The sequence below is a fragment of the Panthera onca genome, chromosome D3, assembly GCF_046562875.1.
Source record: "Panthera onca isolate mPanOnc1 chromosome D3, mPanOnc1 haplotype 2, whole genome shotgun sequence".
Taxonomy (NCBI): Eukaryota; Metazoa; Chordata; class Mammalia; order Carnivora; family Felidae; genus Panthera; species Panthera onca.
The window spans coordinates 79118063-79137256 of NC_138350.1; the positions used below are offsets into that span (position 1 = coordinate 79118063).

Below are 19194 nucleotides of genomic sequence, written 5' to 3' on the forward strand. Positions count from 1 at the left end.
TATTTCTCAAGTTTTTATATAATCTCTTATCAGTATAAGCCTTTTTGTTGGTATGCAAATACAATTAAAACGTCCTTCAGTAAACTGATTGGTCATAATAATATCCTAGCTGCTTAATTAGAAAGAGGATTTAAGGTTTTGATTAAGTAATACATTCACCAGGTTTAACATCTTTTTAAATGTAAGAGGATAAACAACAAAAACTCTTCCCCTCTCCCTGAGCCACCATCTCACGTGCAATAAATATTATTAGTTTCTAGTATATTTTATTAAGTCTTTTGCCCATTTTTTAATTGGGTTGTTTGTCTTTGCTTTTGAGTCATAGGAGTAAGAACAATTCTGGATATTAAACCCTTTTATATGATTTGCAGTATTTCCTTCCATTTGGTAGGTTGTCTTTTCACATTTTTGATAATGTCCTTTGGTGGACAAATGTTTTTCATTTTTATTAAGTCTGATTTATTTATTTTTTCTTTTGTTGCTTGTGTTTTTGGTATCAAATTTAAGAATCTATTGACAAGTCAGAGGTCAGGAAGATTTATTTATCCCTGTGCTTCCTTCTAATAGTTTTATAGCTTTAGCTCTTAGATTTAGGTCATTAATCCATTTTGTATTTATATATGGAGTGAGGCAGGGATCCAGTTTTATTCTTTTCGTGTGATTATCCAGTTGTCCCAGCACGATTTGTTGAAATGTTTCCCCACTGAATAGTTATGGCATCATTGTCAAAAATCATTTGTCTGCAGATGTTTGGATTTATTTCTAGACTCTCAGTTCTGTGAGACCAATTCTTTTGGTCTTTTATGCTTATCTCTATGCCTGTACCAGCCACACTATTTTGATTACTGTAGCTTTGTACTAAGCCCCTTGCAGTTCCATAGGAATTTGATACTCCCCTTTCATTTCTGCAGTAAAGGTCATTGGAATTTTGATAGGGATTGCACTGAATTTATAGATCACTTTAGAGAGTACTGCTATTCTAACAGCAGTAATTCTTCTAATTCATGAACATGGAATTCTTTTTATTTATCTATGTCTTTAATTGCTTTCAGCAATATTTTCTCATTTTCTGTGTACAAGTCTTTCACCTCCTTGTTTAACTTGTTCCTAGATGTTTCATTGTTTTGGACGGTATTATAAATGGAATTTTTCCCTTAATTTCCTTTCAGATTGTTCATTGCTCATTTATAGAAACAGAAATGATATTTCTGTGGTGATTTCATACCTTACAACTTTCCTGAATTAGTTTATTAGTTCTAGTAGGTTTTGGTGGATTCTATGTGATTTTCTTTATCTAGAATAACATTATCTGCAAATAGAGTTTTGCTTTGTCCTTTCCAATTTTGATGGCTTTTATTTCTTCCTCTTGCTTAATTGCTCTGGCTAGGACTTATCGTACAATGGTGAATAGAGGTGTTTTGAGAAAGCAAATATTTTTGTCTTCTTCCTGATTTTATGGGGAAAACTTTTAGTCTTTCACCATGGAGTATGATACTGGCTGTGGGTTTTTCATAAATGCCCTTTATCATATTAAGAATATTTTCTTCTGTTCCTAGTTTGCAATATTCTTATCAAAAAAGGGTATTGAATTTTGTCAATACTTTTTCTGCATTGAGATGATTTTTATCCCTTCGTTCTCTTGATGTAGTATAATATGTTCTTGATTTTTCATGTGTTGAACCACCCTTGCATTCCGGGGTAGATCGCACTTCGTCATAATGTATAATTCTTTTAATAATGTTGTTGGATTTAGTATTTTTTTGTACATTTTTGCACATTTTTTTCACATTTTTGCATCTAAATTCATAAGATACATTGGTCTGCGGTTTTAACATTTATGAGAATTGTCTCGCCTAACATCTGGTCTGTCCTTGAGAATGTTCCATACTTGAGAAAAATATATATTTTGCTGTTGTCAGGTTGAGTGTTCCGTATCTGTCGATTAGGTTTAATTATTTTATAGTGTTCAGGTCCTTGATTTCCTTACTGATCGTCTATCTAGTGGTTTATCCATTATTGAAACTGAGATATTAAGGTCTCCAAATATTATTTTAGAGTTGCATTGTATTTTTTCAGAGATACTTTGTGTGTGTAAGCAAACTCAAATATATGATCTTTCTTCCATGACTCACACAGATGGTACTACACTCTATGCACTATTCTTTACTTTGCTTTTTTTTTCCATGTAACATATTTTTGTTTGTTTCTATGTCAGTACATAAAGAACTTTCTCATTCTTAAGGCTGCATAATATCTAGTTGTTTTATAGTTCATTTATTTTTTATTTTCTTTAATTTAAAAAAAAATTATAGAGAGAGAGCACAAGTGAGAGAGAGGGACAGAAGGAGAGAGAGAATCTTAAGCAGGCTCCAGGCTCATTGCAGAGCCCAACACAGGGAATGATGCCATGACCCTGGGATCATGACCTGAGCCAAAATCAAGAATCTGACTCTCAACTGACTGAGCCACCCAGGCATCCCTTTTTATAATAGTTTTTTAAACATGTTTTAAATTAGTGTTTTTTCAGATATTATTGGCCACACTCTCAGTAAGAGAGGCATTTTACCTGATGTGCCAGTATATAATTACAGATATAATTAAAATGAAAGTTTGGGAAAAAATTTAAAAAATTAAAAATTAAAAAAATAAAAAAATTAAAGTTTGACAAATCAAGCCTTACCTTTATGAAATATAAAACATTAAAATAGAAGATAATCAATATCAAACATGATTTTATAAATATTTTTAATTAATAAAGAGTATAGCTAAATAAATAATAAAAAAGAAAAACAATGCTCTTTATGATCCATTCAATTGATTTTATGACCCATTGTTTTAAAGGGGGGTGACATAAAGGTTAATTAAAGCTATCTAATAAATTAAACTTTTATATTTAATAAAAGTGGAAAGTGCAGTGAATATAGATGTTAGTGTTATTTGTTTTTTAAAAGATAAGTAAACACCCTCACTCAATCTTTTGGTCACAATGATAGCATTTTTCTAAATTTAACATACCATATTTCAAGTCTAAGATGCCATTAATTGTAATAATTAAGTACCTTTAAGAAAGAATTCCAATTAAATTATGACATCTTCTCCATTGTAAGGTACATCCCAATTTCAGAAGTAATAAAAAGTAAAAAAAAAATTTTCCTCCTATATGCTGTTAAGTAATGATAATCTTTTTTTTTTTTCACCAACTTATGTTTATTTTTTTTATCTTGAGAGAGAGAGAGTGCAAGCAGGGGAGGAGCAGAGAGAGAGAGGGAGAGAGAGAAATCCCAAGCAGGCTCCATGTGGAGCCCAATGTGGGGGTCAAACTCACCAACCATGAAATCATGACCTGAGCCAAGATCGAGTTAGACGATTGACTGAGCCACCCAGGTACCCCTACGAACATGTTCTATTGATTTGGGAAGGAAAAGAAATGAGCAAATTTTCTTTTTGTAGCTTATATAGTAATTCATTTTAATGGGTTCATTGAAGAACTTGAATCTTTCAAACCAAATTGTAGAATAAATATATGTATTTAGTAAATAAGCTAAAGAAGTTGATTCTTCACAAGCTCTGCTTCAAATGCATTTGAAGGGGAAATTCTGTAATTTAAAAATAGGATTTCATAAAAGATTACTTCTAACAGCATTCTTAAATAATACATCTAAATTTAACTTTTATTTTCATTCTATGCCAAGGAAATATGTGCCATTCAGCTAGCTGACTCGGAAAAGCAAAGAAGTCTGGGCCTGGAATGGGGATGGGCAAGTGGAAATGGGGAATGAGTCCAAGCCTTTTTTTTGAGGTTGAAATTGTTCCAAAATTAGATTGGTGATGGTTGCACAACTCTGAATATACTAAAAACCACTGAATGTACACTTGAATTTTTATGATACATAAAATAAATCTCATTAAAGCTGGAAAAAGAAAAGAGACAAAGGAGAGAACCAATTGTCTAAAAGTTTTAAATATAGTTAGTATCTCTAAAGTATCTGATCTTACGAGAAACCAAATTTTGCTCTTTTATATTGGCATTCACGTTTGCTCCCTGGTGAATTTTTTACCTATGTTTTTTACTAAGCCCAGGTAATTATAACTGAATGAGAGTGTTGAAGAGGAAAAGGTTTCACTTGTACCCTTCTAGTTCTTTGGCTAGTCTAGTAATCAGTTTAACATAGGTCAGATTCGTAGGAGAAAAATAAATTCACAGTTGTATGGGGGTCCCATAGCAACATAAGACCCAAGGACAAGCTGGGCAATTCAGTTTCCATCTTGAGCGAAGGAATGGGGTAAGAAAGAGGAGGAGGGTGATTCACAGGACAATAAGAAAAGAACAGATGTTTGGTGATTAGATGTTTCTCCTTCATACAGATGAGTCACTCAAATAAAATAGCTATCTCTTGGTGATAGCTCTTTCTGGCCAGGCCCCCTATCTAAATTCTTGTTGGTAGTTTAAGAGAGAGGTAAAGTTTTTCTTGGGGCTGCTGGATTTTGATTGGCTTTAGCTCAAAATAGTCAAAGTGACACATTTTGGAGAGACTTGTTTTGAACCCCTGCAAGAGTTATGCAATAGAATAGTCAATAAGAATAGTAAAATAGTATGGTGAAGTGGTAAGCTTGGTCCATCTTCTTTACCTATTTAATGTGTATGTGTATGGATGTGTTAATTTTGGAAGTAAATCACATACTCTTTAGCAGTATCAGAGTTTTAAAGTCATTCAAATATTTTACGTAGGCTTCCTGAAGGTTGAGCCTCAGGAATTGTAATAATTCTAAGAATAGGTATTTTAGCAGCCTTTGAAGTATAGAACTTTTCCAGAGGTGAGTAATCTTGTTTTTCGTGTTTTTTTTTTCTTGTGTGAGTCTTTGTAATATTCTTTCCTTCTTCCTTTTTATTTCTTTTTTTAAAGTAAGCTCTATGCCCCAACATGGGGCTTGAACTCATGACCCCAAGACCAAGAGTCAGTCACATGCTCTACCAACTGAGCCGGCCAGGCACCCCTCTTGCTTTCTTGCTTTCTTGTTTTCTTTCTTTCTAACTCTATTACTGTCAACATGTTGACAAGTTTAAGCTGAAAATCTAAATCAAAAGGTGTACACTTATCATAACTTGAATTTAAATTGTAATTTGGTATTGCTTAATTTCTAGGCAAAAGACTAGATGGAAAATTTTAAAATAACAACTACCCAAAAGTTTTAAATGAAGCTTGAGTTATAGGAAATAATTTTTTTTAATGTTTTTTTTATTTTTGAGAGAAAGAGCGCAAGCAGGGGAGGGGCAGAGAGAGAGGGAGACACAGAATTTGAAGCAGGCCCCAGGCTCTGAGCTGTCAGCACAGAGCCTGATGCAGGGCTCAAACCCACGGACCACGAGATCATGACCCATGACCTGAGCCAAAGTCACGCTCAACCGACTGAGCCATCCAGGCACCCCTAAGAAATAATTGTAATGAAAGAGTAAGGGCAAACAGCGAACTATAATTTACTGGATTAATGTATTACCTTTCTAGAACTGTAGAATTTTTTCTTCTTGACAGGAAGCACTCAAACATTTCCTCATTGGCATCTGATCTAAATGTAATGCTTCCTTTTCTGTTTTAGAATTCTTTCAGATCTTGAAGTCATTATCTTATCAACATTTCCATGCTTTTTTTAATGTTAAAATTTGCCTTCATTCCCCCACCCAACATCTAATCATTCACATTGTTTTAGCTCCTTTTTTACCCCATCCCCATTTTTGTAGTCTAAAGGCACTAATCTTTAAAAGACTAAGAAGGTTAAGTAAAAATATTCATAAAATCAAATGTAAAATTCTCTAAAGACATTTCTATCTCTAAAGTGATTTATTACCATTAAAAGTTATTTTGTTTTGCTTAAGAACTGAAAGGAGAATTAAAATGGTATAGGCCTTTCTTATTTAATTCTGACAAAAGTCTATTGGCAACCTAAGAGTTTGAGGGGTGGATGATCCTTCATATAGAGAGAACCAGCTTTGTTATTAAAATTGCAAAAGTTATTTACTTGAGTAAAATGTAAATTACTAAGCCTTTTAGATTAATGAGTTCTAAAGGCCTTAGAAATCTCTTTTCCAAAATGATAATAAAGTATTGGAATGCCTTCTGCAAAAGGATCACTGCAATGATTCCCTCTCTAGTGATCTGTAGGACATGTTTTACATTTCACTTCAATACACATTTACTGAGTACTATCAGTTGCTAAAACATGTTTTAAATAAAATAGTTAAGATTTCTGTTGCCTTGAAATGTGGACACACACACACACACAAAAGAAATGTGGACACAGTAAATTTTTGTGTGTAGGGAGATGCATTACCTTTTGAATATGTTACCAAAGCCATAGGTGTTTTCTCACCATGGTTATTACTTTTCATCAACATGCAATCTTAAGTCTAATTTGCTTAAGGATCTTTTAATGTGCAAAATTCTTAAGCTTTAGATATGATGTCTAACATTTCTCTATTATTCTCAATACATTTTTTAATATGCAATCATTTAAAGACATTTTTGAACCACTGTCACCTTTTCCTCTGAAGGAGATTCAGCTACCAATTTTTAAATGTTTTATTCAAGAATTAGTGTTTTCAAAACACTAGACTCCTTCAACTGGAAAGATGATACCAAAGAGAGGATATTGATTCAAATCTATAAATTTATGAATAATGTTCAAATGGTAAAGCAGATTTAATAAATTCTGATGTGGATGTATCAATACTTCAGAAGCTTGAAAAAGATGAATTCACAGTAGATAAATGTGAACATAGAACAGCAAATACATACAGAATTCATTATTTCCAGAGTGGTACAAATAGAACTTGTGAGTAAATAAATGAATGATAGAGGAATTAAGATATTTGGAGCCAGTCATAACTTAACAATTAAAATCCTTGATTCTATGAGAAACAAACTCCTCTTTCCTCTTTTTTCTACCATCACTTACTGGGCCTCTTCTCAGCCGTGTATTTCTAAAAGAGGAAGAGACTGGCCTACTTTATACATAACTGTTTTAGCCATTATTGTGCCAAGATGTACCTAATTCTCCTTGGCATAGAATATCATCCAAAAATGTTAGGCAGTGACTTCCTGTATGTTGTTAATTTTGTCAGCAAGAAATAAAAGCAAATAGCAACATAACATATTACTGTGATTCAGAAAAGGGAAAAGTATTTTCCTTCAGAGCCCTAAATTCATAGAATTTGAGAGTCTTGAGGGTACAAGAAATGACAAAGGTTTTCTTCCCATGTGTGAATTGGTTGGTAATAGCTGCTGTCTTGAGAAGTGCTTTGGTAAGTCCTGTATTAAGACTTTTTGAGGCCAACTTTGATCTCAGAAGGAAAACTTAACAATTCCATAAGCAATAGATAAGGGAATTAATGTATATGAAGTATTTTCCATTTCTACCCTAATCTTAATTTTTGTATGTTTTACTTGTAGAAACTAAAAGTCAGAGAGGTTTGTGATTTGTCATTAGGTTTTCAGTTTGGCGCATCTATAGCCATATTTCAGTTAAAAGATTCTTTATAGTAGGACATAAACTTCCTCTCTGATTAAGGATCACTAAGATTCATGATGTAAAAAAAAGGGGGGAAATGTAAGGCACAAAGAATAGTTGAACAATTATTTTGCTATGCTTGTTTTTGAGATAAAGAAGCTAAATAATTATATTTTAAACAGTATGTATATATATATAGTTGTAATTACAGCAAATATATTACCTGTGTTTCATAACTTTATCTTTAAAGAGTGGTACAATAGAAAGAGAATGGAGGAAGATTATGGAAAAGTATATATGTAGAGATAATGGAAAGCCAAGAAGAACATTGAGGAGAAAGCAAGAAAACTTGGGAAAGAAGAATCTGACATGAGGGAAAATACAAATAAAATATTTGGGGCTTTTCTTGATTTTCACACATTAAAATAATTTCTCCTTTTGTTAGTGCCTTCTAGAATAACTGCTTTTTCATCTTTAAGGTTCTTCTCTCAGTGGGATATGCTGATGACGCAGTGTCTTAGTACTCTCAGGAGGATCGTTGGCTCTTAGCAGTCTAAACGGAATCCTCTAAGGATTAGGAGAGTCCTTGAGATTAATGGTCTCCTACTCTAGTATTTCATAAAAGATTGTTCAGTTTCTGTAAAGTCAAGACTAATCCATCAAGCGTCATATTGAGTCTTTGGTGGAAACATTACTGAACAATACAGGATCCATATGTATACTTTGCCTTCCATTCCCAGTACAAAATCATTTTCCCTCATTACTTTTTGTTTCTTGTCCTTTTCATTTGCTCACTGATGCAAAACCTACAGAGGTGCCCAAATAGAAAGATGACTGAATAAACGTTTCAAATTCCTTTTTACTTCTCAGATGTATTCTTAGCTCTCCTCTGCATCTTCGTACTTTCAATTTAAGATTTATACCAGGTAATTATAATTTTAAGATAATATGTAAAGACTTTAGAAATAGTAGAAAGGAACTTCAAGTCATTCCTTTAAGTTTCAGTCTCAGCTCCTCTAAAAAATGGCATCGTCCATTTCTAAGGAAGCATCTTCAAAACAGGAAGATACTTGCCCTACAGTGTAGACTTTTCTGCAGGGTATCACGCGTTATTACATAGCAGTTCCTGTTTTAATCTACTAGCACTTTTTGGTGGGTAGGAAGATAGATGGGAAAAAGAAATGGTGGGGTTGTAATCATTCTGTTATTACATCATAGTTATGTCTTTAATATATTACTGAAAAGTAACGATAAAATATTATTTTCATAATTTAGAAAGTTTTTTCCCGAAAGTATCACTTCTGGACTTTTATTCTCATTAGATTTGAAAATCCATTCCAAAATGAAAAACATTAATATCTTTTTCATATATATTAGAATTTTGTCTTACTTTAATTAAAATGTGAAATAAATTTGGTTTAAGTATTTCTTTGGAAGAGAGAAATAAACTTTTGTTATTACTTTCCTACAAAATATTGAATTCACCTCTGCACGTTGAATGTGCAACAAGTACGATATTACTAAAAATCTCCATTTGAACATAAACCATGTCTGCTGATACTCTGTAGCAGTGCTGAGAGCATCGAACACTTATGGAAATGGTCTTCTTTTTAATGAGCCATAGGGTTAAGTGAGAAGGTACAGAATTACTACTTATATGTAATCTTAATAAAAACAGATGATACTGTACTTGCGGAAGTGGGATGAGTTGTCTTGATTTTCTGTTACCTTTCCAAGCTTTAAAAGATAGCTAGCTTCTGCAAGTTTTTGTTTAAAAACACCTTCAAAAATAAAATTCCTGTGCCAGCTTATAGTGTTCTATAGTCCAAAAACTAATAGACGATTGGGAAGGACTGGATAAGAAAATAAAGTTAGTTGAATCTTCAGTAATGTTATTTATTACATTGTGATTCACACCTTTCTGCAACCACCACATAAATACATGTTTCAGTGTTTTCTCTTGAATTACCAATGTTACAGAGTTAGAATTTGCTCTTTTGTATGTTGTGATTTATTTCATTTTAAATGTCCATTTAAGAATACCCTGGGGGAAGAAGAGCATATTCTGCAACGCATTTTTACTTTGACTTTTTCCGCCTTCATATTTCTTTAGGAGTTGATTCCCCTCATATTGTGTACAGCATGCCTACATCCTGAGCCTAAAGAAAGAGATCAGCTTCTCCATATACTTTTCAATTTGATCAAGAGGCCAGATGATGAGCAGAGGTAGGTATGACTACTTCTTTGGGAAATAAATATCACGTTGATTGATTCACGTCACTAATGTGGCACCAAGATTAGCATTTTAATCTAAATGCCTTCTTTCTGTCCTGGTGTTTATTTTAACAAACAGAGGAAACACTGGCCTCATTCACAGAGTTCTGCAGTGCCTTCGTTCTTGTTATTCCAATTACTCACGTTAAATTTGTACACTTTTATATTAGTTACCTTTAAACTTCTAATTCAAATATTTCTTTGCCTTTATCTTTCACTTGTGATTTCTAAGAACTCCTAAATATTCCCCCTTTTTCCCGCGGATGAATTACATAGATCACAGCTTCTTAACAGGCTCCACAAAAAACTAAAATATTTAATATATGAATTTCCGCATCATTGGGCTGTCTGTAAACCAATTACTATGTGGCTAGAGGGGTGTAGTATTTTTTGTTTGTTTGTCGTGACTCGAGTGCTCACAACTCTTGATACCTGATTGGAGAAATTAGTTCTGTCTGAGGGTGGTAAAGGGACCCACATCAAGGTGACTTCCCAGAAGAACAGGGAATAGGTTGCGATCAAGTGATAATGATGTCTACCTTAGAGAATAAAATCTTTCAATAAAGGTGGAGCTTTTAAGTGAAGCTCTGCAGGTATGAACGTGAACAGAACATCCTTGTGGGTCAATAGGTTTGACTAAGCACTGGATGGTAAAATATGGGCGTTTGAAATGTTTTTCTGTTATAATTTTCTGTCTTAATGAAAAAGTTTTGCCTACACTTTTGCAAAACAATAGTATTGTACTTTACGATTAGGTAGGTGACTTTACATATTCAATACTTGTTTTACTGACTGTCACTTTTTACCTCATCTGAGAATGTTGGAAAATCATAAAACAAGTAAATCTCAAAATTTTATATATATATTTTTAAGTTTCTTTATTTAGTTTGAGAGAGAGAGAAAGTGTGAGTGGGTGAGTGGCAGAAAGAGAGAGAGAGAGAGAGATCGAGAGAGACTCCCAAGCAGGCTCTGTACTATCAGAGCAGAGCCTGACTTGGGACTCCAACCCAAGAACCATGAGATCATGACCTGAGTCAAAGTCAGATGCTTAACCTTAAAGCTCAAAATTTTATTTTTTTATTTTATTTTAATTTTTCTTATTTTTATTGAGATATAATTAATATATAACATTGTGTAAGTTTAAGGTATACAGTAGATTGATTTGATACATTTATATATTGCAATATGATTACCATCAAAGTGTTATCTGATACCCCTAACATGTCATATAATTATTATCTCTTTGTAGGGAGAACAATTAAGATCTAGCTTCTTATCAACTTTGAAGTTTATGATACAATATTAATGACTATAATCACTGTGCTGTGCACTATATTTCCAGCATTTATTTACCTATTAGTTCCAAGTTTGTATCCTTAAACAGCATATCCCCAATTCCTCCACACCCAAGTCCCGGTAACTACCATTTTACTCTCTTTTTACAAGTTCAGCTTTCTAAAATTCCTCATATAAATGATGTCTTACAGTATACATCTTTGTCTGATTTTCTCACTTAGCTTAATGTCCTCAAGGTCCAACCATATCCATTTATATTAGCATGAAAAAAGGGTAAGATTCCAAGGAATAAATCTTACAAATGATGTTAAATATTTTAAAACCTTACAAATATTATAAAAGACCTAAACATATTTTGGAAGACCTAGGTCTAGTCCATGTTTATAAACAGTAAAAATCTGTATAACACTTTTCCAGAAATTGGTCTGCTATTCTAGTCAAAGTCTTTATTTTTTTTTTAATACAATTTATTGTCAAATTGGCTAACATACAGTGTGTACAGTGTGCTCTTGGTTTGGGGGGTGGGTAAAAGCTCAACATTTTAAATACAAGGTATCTCTCAACTCTGAGAATAAAAATAGTCATATAGATTTTAAAACATTCTGAGTATATATCTCTTTCCTGTTCTTACCAAAATATACCTGAGCAAGTGGAGAACATGTCCTTTCAGGATCCAGTCAAGATGAATCTACACCAGCAGTCCTCACATGCTAGTCCAATAGAAAGAAGGGAAATTTGGGGCGCCTGGGTGGCTCAGTAGGTTAATAAGCATCTGACTTTGGCCCAGGTCATGATCTCATGGTTCATGGGTTCAAGCCCCACATCGGGTTCTGTGCTGACAGCTTAGAGCCTGGAGCCTGCTTGGGATTCTAAGTCTCCCTCTCTCTGCTCCTCCCTCACTCGTACTCTGTCTCTCTCTCTCTCAGAAATAAATAAACATTAAAAATTTTTTTTTTTTTTTTAATTTTTTTTCAACGTTTTTTATTTATTTTTGGGACAGAGAGAGACAGAGCATGAACGGGGGAGGGGCAGAGAGAGAGGGAGACACAGAATCGGAAACAGGCTCCAGGCTCCGAGCCATCAGCCCAGAGCCTGACGCGGGGCTCGAACTCACGGACCGCGAGATCGTGACCTGGCTGAAGTCGGACGCTTAACCGACTGCGCCACCCAGGCGCCCCAAACATTAAAAATTTTTTAAAAAAAGAAAGAAAAAGAAGGGAAATTAAATCACTGTATTAAGTACTATTCATTGCAAACTAAAAATTTTCTAAGGATAGTTTGATGGTGCTAAGAAAATTAATGTTTTTTCTCCTTGAAAAATACTCTTCCCTATCTTGACAACTTAATAATTAAATACCATTTATTACATTGTTATTTTTAAATTTGCAAGGCAGAAACCTCGGATCTCTAGGCTGTTTTCATACTCTGCATGGAAAGCTAATAGCTGCCACCTGGTGGCCAAAAGTACCTATTGGCCTTACATCAGGTTGAGCTAGGTCAGGAATTCAGCACTCGTGCCCACGCTTAAATTTTTTACCTTACAGATATAAAAGTATTTACTGAAATAGACTGATCAGTCGACTTACCGTGTATAATGTGAGTAACAAATTAACAAAGCAGAATGTTTAAGTTAGCATAATGTATTTGTCATATAATCACTTGCTACTTTTCCTGACTTAATAAATCTCAGGCTTCTTTGTCTCCTAAGAAGAATTTCATTTTATGCTTAATAATGGTGCTTTTTGCCAGTTCTTTGCTAACAACCATAATTGCCACCATATTCCTACCTGCATCAAATACTAGTCAAATAATCCCTGTCCTGCGATTTAGTACAAGTGAGAACATTTATTTTTACCATTACGGGAGCCTGTTTCCAATGCTGTTAATAATCGATAGGCTATCTGACCTTTTCTGTTTTCAATCTGTATTTCAAAACTGTTATACTTTTTTGAATTAACTTTGCTGGCTAAGAAGTTTGCCTTCAGGGGCCTAACATTTTTTCAATAAGTTGATATATCGTTACTATGTAGATGGTGGCTCATGATTTAAAGTCATTTCGCACGAGGGTTTCATGCAAGTGTTTGTAATGCCTACATTTCACCTAAGTTCGTTTACTAAAAGAGTCAAACATTTATGAAGCCAATATACGTGCCTTCTCATTCTTTTAAGACACTAGTGGGGAAAAAACAATATTCAGATATTAAGAAATTTTCACTGGGGAACAGGCAGCTAAAAAGCTGTCCGTAAGCCTTGGGAATTTCTTTCTCCATTTTTCTTTTATTCATATTATTTGCCTTCCCAAAGTAGGAAATAGAAAAGCAAAGGAAGAATTGAGAAATAGGCATAGGAGATGATAATATAAATATAAAGGGGAATCAGATAGATAAAAATACAAGATTGTGGTAAGTGAGAAGAAGCTGTAATATACACTGAAGATATACTGGCTCAACATTTTCCTCGTTGTTGTCCAGATGTACTTTGTCATTATTCTCCTCAACCTGAGAGAATAGTTATAGTTAATCTGGCTAAATTAAATTGAAATTTAAAGTTACTATTCAGTTTAAGTTGACTTATATTGCGAAATAGTGAGCATTGCTTGGGCTTCAAGTGCCATTTCTATAATTAATGTGAATAAACATTCTAATTTGCTTTTTCTTGAAGTTGGCTACTTTAAAACATCTATTGAAGGGGCACCTGGGTGACTCAGGCGGTTAAGTGTCAGACTTCGGCTCAGGTCATGATCTTACGGTTCATGGGTTCAAGCCCCACATCGGGCTCTCTGCTATCAGCTCAGAGGCTGCTTTGGATCCTCTACCCCCTCTCTCTGTGCCCCTCCCTTCCTCCCTCCCACTCTCACTCTCTCTCTCTCAAAAATAAATAAATCTTAAAAAGAATTAAAAAGAAAACATACTTATTTTTCCATCAGGTTTTACTATTTTGAACTAGATAACCAAAAATGGAAAAAATCTTATTTTATTTTATTTTGTTTTGTTTTATTTTATTTCATTTTATTTTATTACAGTTCTGCATTTTAAAGTCATTTAAAATGGAACTTCATTCTGAAGAGTGAAAAAATATATTTAAAATTCTAAACTCTTGTAACTTTCAAATCTATCAATTCAAATGAAGTTATTATATTGGTTAAATATATACTGTTCTGTGACAGATTACACCAAAAGAATGTGGTTTAAAATAACACTCATTTTTTTTCACAGTCAATATGAAATTTAATCACTAGGCATAATTGAAGATACAAAAATCAAATCATGAAGCATATATACTATTAACTTTAATTTTGAATCTTTCTAAGGCTCAAAACTTTCCAAAATAAATTTCTTATAGCAGAGGATTTGTTTGTTCATAACTATGAAGCCAAAACCAAAACGAAAAAACTTTAATCGATTATTGATATCTTGGTGGTGTTTTCTTCCTCATTACATCAGCTTTGTGGTAACAACATTGCTGGTGATTAGTTGATTTCTGAAGCCTGAGCACCCAAGTTCAAAGGACATACAAAGCAAACAGGATATTCTTATTTCTAGAGACAGAAAGGTTTGCTCTAACAAAGTGATTCTCAAAGTGTGGTCCAAGTATCCTGGGGGGGGGGGGGGGGGGGGTCCGTAAGAGCTCTCAGGTGCACAAAGTGAAAGACTTTTTTTTTTTTTTTTTTTTTTTTTAATTTAAATTTTAGTTGACATACAGTGCGATATTGGTTTTAGGGGTAGAATTCAGTGATTCATCACTTACATACAACACCCAGTGCTCATCACAAGTGCCCTCCTTAATACCCATCACCCATCTAACCATTTCCAGCCACCTCCCTCTGTCAACCCATAGTTTGTTCTCTTTCATTAAGAGTCTCTTGTGGTTTGTTTCCTTCTCTTTTTTTCGTTGCCTTCCCATACTTTCATCTGTTTTGTTTCTTAAATTCCATATATGAGTGAAATTGTATGGTATTATCTTTCTCTAATTTGGTTATTTCACTTAGCATAATACATATTAGCTCCATCCATATCATTGCAAATGGCAAGATTTCATTCTTTTTGATGGCTGAGTAAAATTCCATCGTGTGTGTGTGTGTGTCTGTGTGTACACACCACATCTTTATCCATTCAGCAGTCAGTGGAAATTTGGGCTCTCTCCATAGTTTATCTATCGTTGATAATGCTGATACAAACATTGGAGTCCATGTGCCCCCTTCGAATCTGTATTTTTGTGTCCTTTAGGTAAATACCTAATAGTGTAATGGCTGGATCATAGGGTAGTTCTAATTTTAGTTTTTTGAGGAACCGCCATACTGTTCTCTTGAGTGGCTGCACCATTTTGCATTCCTACCAACAGTGCAAGAGGGTTCCCCTTTCTCCACATCCTTGCCAACTATTGTTTCTTATGTTGTTAATTTTAGCCATTCTTTTTTTTTTTTTTAAGCACAAAGATATCACTAATTTTTTTTGATGTTTATTTTTGAGAGAGACAGAGAGAGCCCGAGCAGGGGAGGGGCAGACAGTGCTGCACTGACAGTACAATGCCTAATGCACGGCTCGAACTCAAGAACCATGAGATCATGGCCTGAGCCAAAATCAAGAGTCAGGTGCTTAACCAGTTGAACCACCCAGGAGCCCCTAATTTTAGCCATTCTGACAAGTGTGAGGTGGTATCTCATTGTGGTTTTGACTTGTATTTCCCAGATGATGAGCGATGTTGAGCATCTTTTCACGTGTCTGTTAGCCATCTGGATGTCTTCTTTGGAAAAGTGTCTATTCATGTCTTCCGCCCATTTCTTTTCTTTTTTTTTTTTCTTTTTTTCTTTTTAATGTTTATTTATTCTTGAGACAGAGAGAGACAGAGACAGAGCATGAATGGGGGAGGGACACAGCAAGAGAGGGACACAGAATCTGAAGCAGGTTCCAGGCTCCATGCTGTCAGCACAGAGCCCGATTCGGGCTCACGAGCCCTGAGATCATGACCTGTGCCAAAGTTGGACACTTAACCGACTGAGTCACCCAGGCGTCCCATCTTCTGCCCATTTCTTAACTGGCTTATTTGTTTTTTTGGGTGTTGAGTTTGGTAAGTTTCTTTATAGATTTTGGATATTGACCCTTTATTAGATATGTCATTTACAAATATCTTCTCCCATTCCATAGGCTGCCTTTTAGTTTTGTTGATTGTTTCCTTTACTGTGCAGAAGCTTTTTATCTTGATGAAGTCCCAGTAGTTCATGTTTGCTTTCGTGTCCCTTGCCTTTGGTGACTTATCTAGTAAGAAGTTGCTCTGGCCAAGGTCAAAGAAGTTGCTGCCTGTGTTCTGCTCTAGGATTTTGATGGTTTCTTGTCTCACGTTTAGATCTTCATCCATTTCGAATTTATTTTTGTGTATGGTGTAAGAAAGTGGTCCAGTTTCATTCTTCTGCATGTCGCCATTCAGTTTTCCCAGCACCATTTGTTGAAGAGACTGTCTCTTTTCCATTGGATATTCCTTCCTGCTTTGTCAAAGATGAGTTGACTATATAGTTGTGGGTCCATTTCTGGGTTCTGTATTCTGTTCCATCGATCTATATGTCTGTTTTTGTACCAGTATCATACTGTCTTAATGACTACAGCTTGTAATGTAGCTTGAAATCTGGAATCATGATGCCTCCAGCTTTGGTTTCCTTTTTCAGGGTTGCTTTGGCTATTCGGAGTCTTTTGTGGTTCCATACAAATTTTAGGATTGTTTGTGCTAGCTCTGCGAAAAATGCTGGTGGTGTTTTGATAGGGATTGCTTTGGGTAGTATAGACATTTTAACAATGTTTGTTCTTCCAATCCATGAGCGTGGAATGTATTTCCATTTCTTTGTGTCCTCTTCAATTTCTTTCACAAGTGTCTATAGTTTTCGGAGCATGAATCTTTTACCTCTTTGGTTAGGTTTATTCCCAGATATCTTACTGTTTTTGGTGCAATTGCAAATGGGATCGATTCCTTGATTTCTTTTTCTGCTACTCCATTATTGGTGTATAGAAATGCAGCAGAATTCTGCATGTTGATTTTATATCCTGTCACTTTGCTGAATTCATGTATTCTAGCAATTTTTTGGTGGTCTTTCAGGTTTTCTACATAGAGTATCATGTTGTCTGCAAATTAAAATAACACTGATTTTTTATATTGTAGTTTGTGTGAGTCAGTCTGGGTCCTTGCTTCCGGGTCTCTACTAAGGCTGTAATCTACATGTTGCCTGGGCTGGTCCTGTCAAGGCTCAACTTGGAAGGATTTGCTTCTGAGCTTATTCACATAGTTGGTCATTAGCAAGATTCAGTTTCTCATGGGCTTTTGAACTGAGGGCCTCAGTTTCTCACCAGCTTTTGGCCAGAATTTCCTTCAGTTCCTTGCCGCATGGGCCTCTCCAGCATGGCTACATACTTTATCAAAGCATGCCAGCTGAGAAGGCAGTAGAAAGAGTCCAATGCTGGATATCACAGACTTTTGTAACCTAATCTCTGAAAAGACATCCCATCACTTCAGCCATTATTCTGTTCACTGGAAGCAGGTCATTAGGTCCAGTCTACAACAGCATGAATATTGGGAGGTGGACATCATTGGGAACCATGTCAGAAGCTGCCTACTGCAGTTACCTTGGGTATAAAATTCTGATGTTAGAAATACCATTTTACTGGTGCAAATATCAGCTTATGGGGACTCAACTGGTTAAGCATCTGACTCTTGATTTCGGCTCACGTCATGATCTCTTGGTTTGTGAGATCACGCCCCATGTTGGGCTGCACGCTGACAGCCCAGAGCCTGCTTGGGATTGTCTCTCCCTCTCTCTCTGCCCCTCCCCCACTCACACATGCATTCTCTCTGTCAAAATAACTAAATTAACTTTTAAAAATGTAAGAAATAGCGTTTTACTGGGGGTGCCTGGGTGTCACAGTCGGTTGAGTATCTGACTCTTGATCTTGGCCCAGGTCATGATCTCACAGTTAGTGAGTTTGAGCCCCACATCAGGCTCTGTGCTGATGGTGCAGAGTCTGCATGGGATTCTATCTCTCCCTCTCTCTGTCCCTCCCCTGCTTGTGCTCTCTCTCTCTCAAAATAAATAAACAAACTTAATAAAAAATTAAAAAAAAAGAAATATTATTTTACTAATATGATACCCTAGTTTTGAATTATAGAAATACTGGGGGAATAGGAGCACTTGGGTGGCTCAGTCGGTTGAGCATCTGACATCAGCTCAGGTCATGAGCTCACAGTTTGTGGGTTCGAGCCCCGCATCGGGCTCTGTGCTGAAGGCTCAGAGCCTGGAGCCTGCTTCGGATTCTGTGTCTCCTTCTCTCTCTGCCTCTTCCCCGCTTGAACTCTGTCCCTCTCTCTCAAAAATAAACATTAAAAATTAAAAAAAAAAGAAATAAATACTGGGGGAATAATCGCTGATTGTTTTAGTGGCTAGAAAGTGAAGTTCTTAGATGCTGAAGCATTAGACATACTATCTTAGAATGCATGGATGGGAAGTTCATTTAGGAGGTTATGAGATTCAACTTCACACCAATAGAGGATAACTTCACAACATCTCACAAATGGTGTTACCACTGTTGGAAGAACGAGTCTTAAGGAACTCATCCTCTTGGCGGCAACCTAGTCCATTCTAAGAAAAGTCTAATTTGATTGTACAAAAGTACTGTGTGTGGTGTAATTCACTGGCTTTTTTTTTTTAATATTTGTTTATTTATTTATTTTAAGTTTATTTTGAGACCGAGACAACATAAGTGGGGGAGGGGCAGAGAGAGGGAGAGAGAGAGAATCCCAAGCAGACTCCGTGCTGCCAGTGCAGAGCCCATTGTGGGGCTTGAACTCACGAAACCATGAGACCATGACCTGAGCCAAAACAAAGAGTTGGACACTTAACTGACTGAGCCACCCAGGCGCCCCATTGTTTATTTACTTTTAAGAGAGAAAGAGAGCGAGCCAGCAGGGGAGAGGGAGAGAGAGAATTCCAAGCAGGCTCCGCACTGTCAGCACAGAGCCCAACACATGGCTCGAACCCACAAACCATGAGATAATGACCCGAGCCGAAATCAAGAGTGGGTGCTTAACTGACTGAGCTACCAGAGCTGACTCTTTTGAACCCTTAGTCCTAGCTGTGCTTTC

General features: G+C 35.5%; 1 protein-coding gene across 7 annotated transcripts in view; it reads left to right on the forward strand.

Annotated features, from left to right (window-relative positions):
• RELCH (RAB11 binding and LisH domain, coiled-coil and HEAT repeat containing) overlaps nucleotides 1–19194 on the forward strand; it is a 114685-nt gene that overhangs the window by 43321 nt on the left and 52170 nt on the right. For all 7 annotated transcript variants that reach the window (XM_078435167.2, XM_060614001.2, XM_060614002.2 and 4 more), the window contains one exon: nucleotides 9617–9729. In XM_078435167.2, the coding sequence (XP_078291293.1) occupies nucleotides 9617–9729 (113 nt within the window). The remainder of the gene's footprint in view (nucleotides 1–9616; nucleotides 9730–19194) is intronic.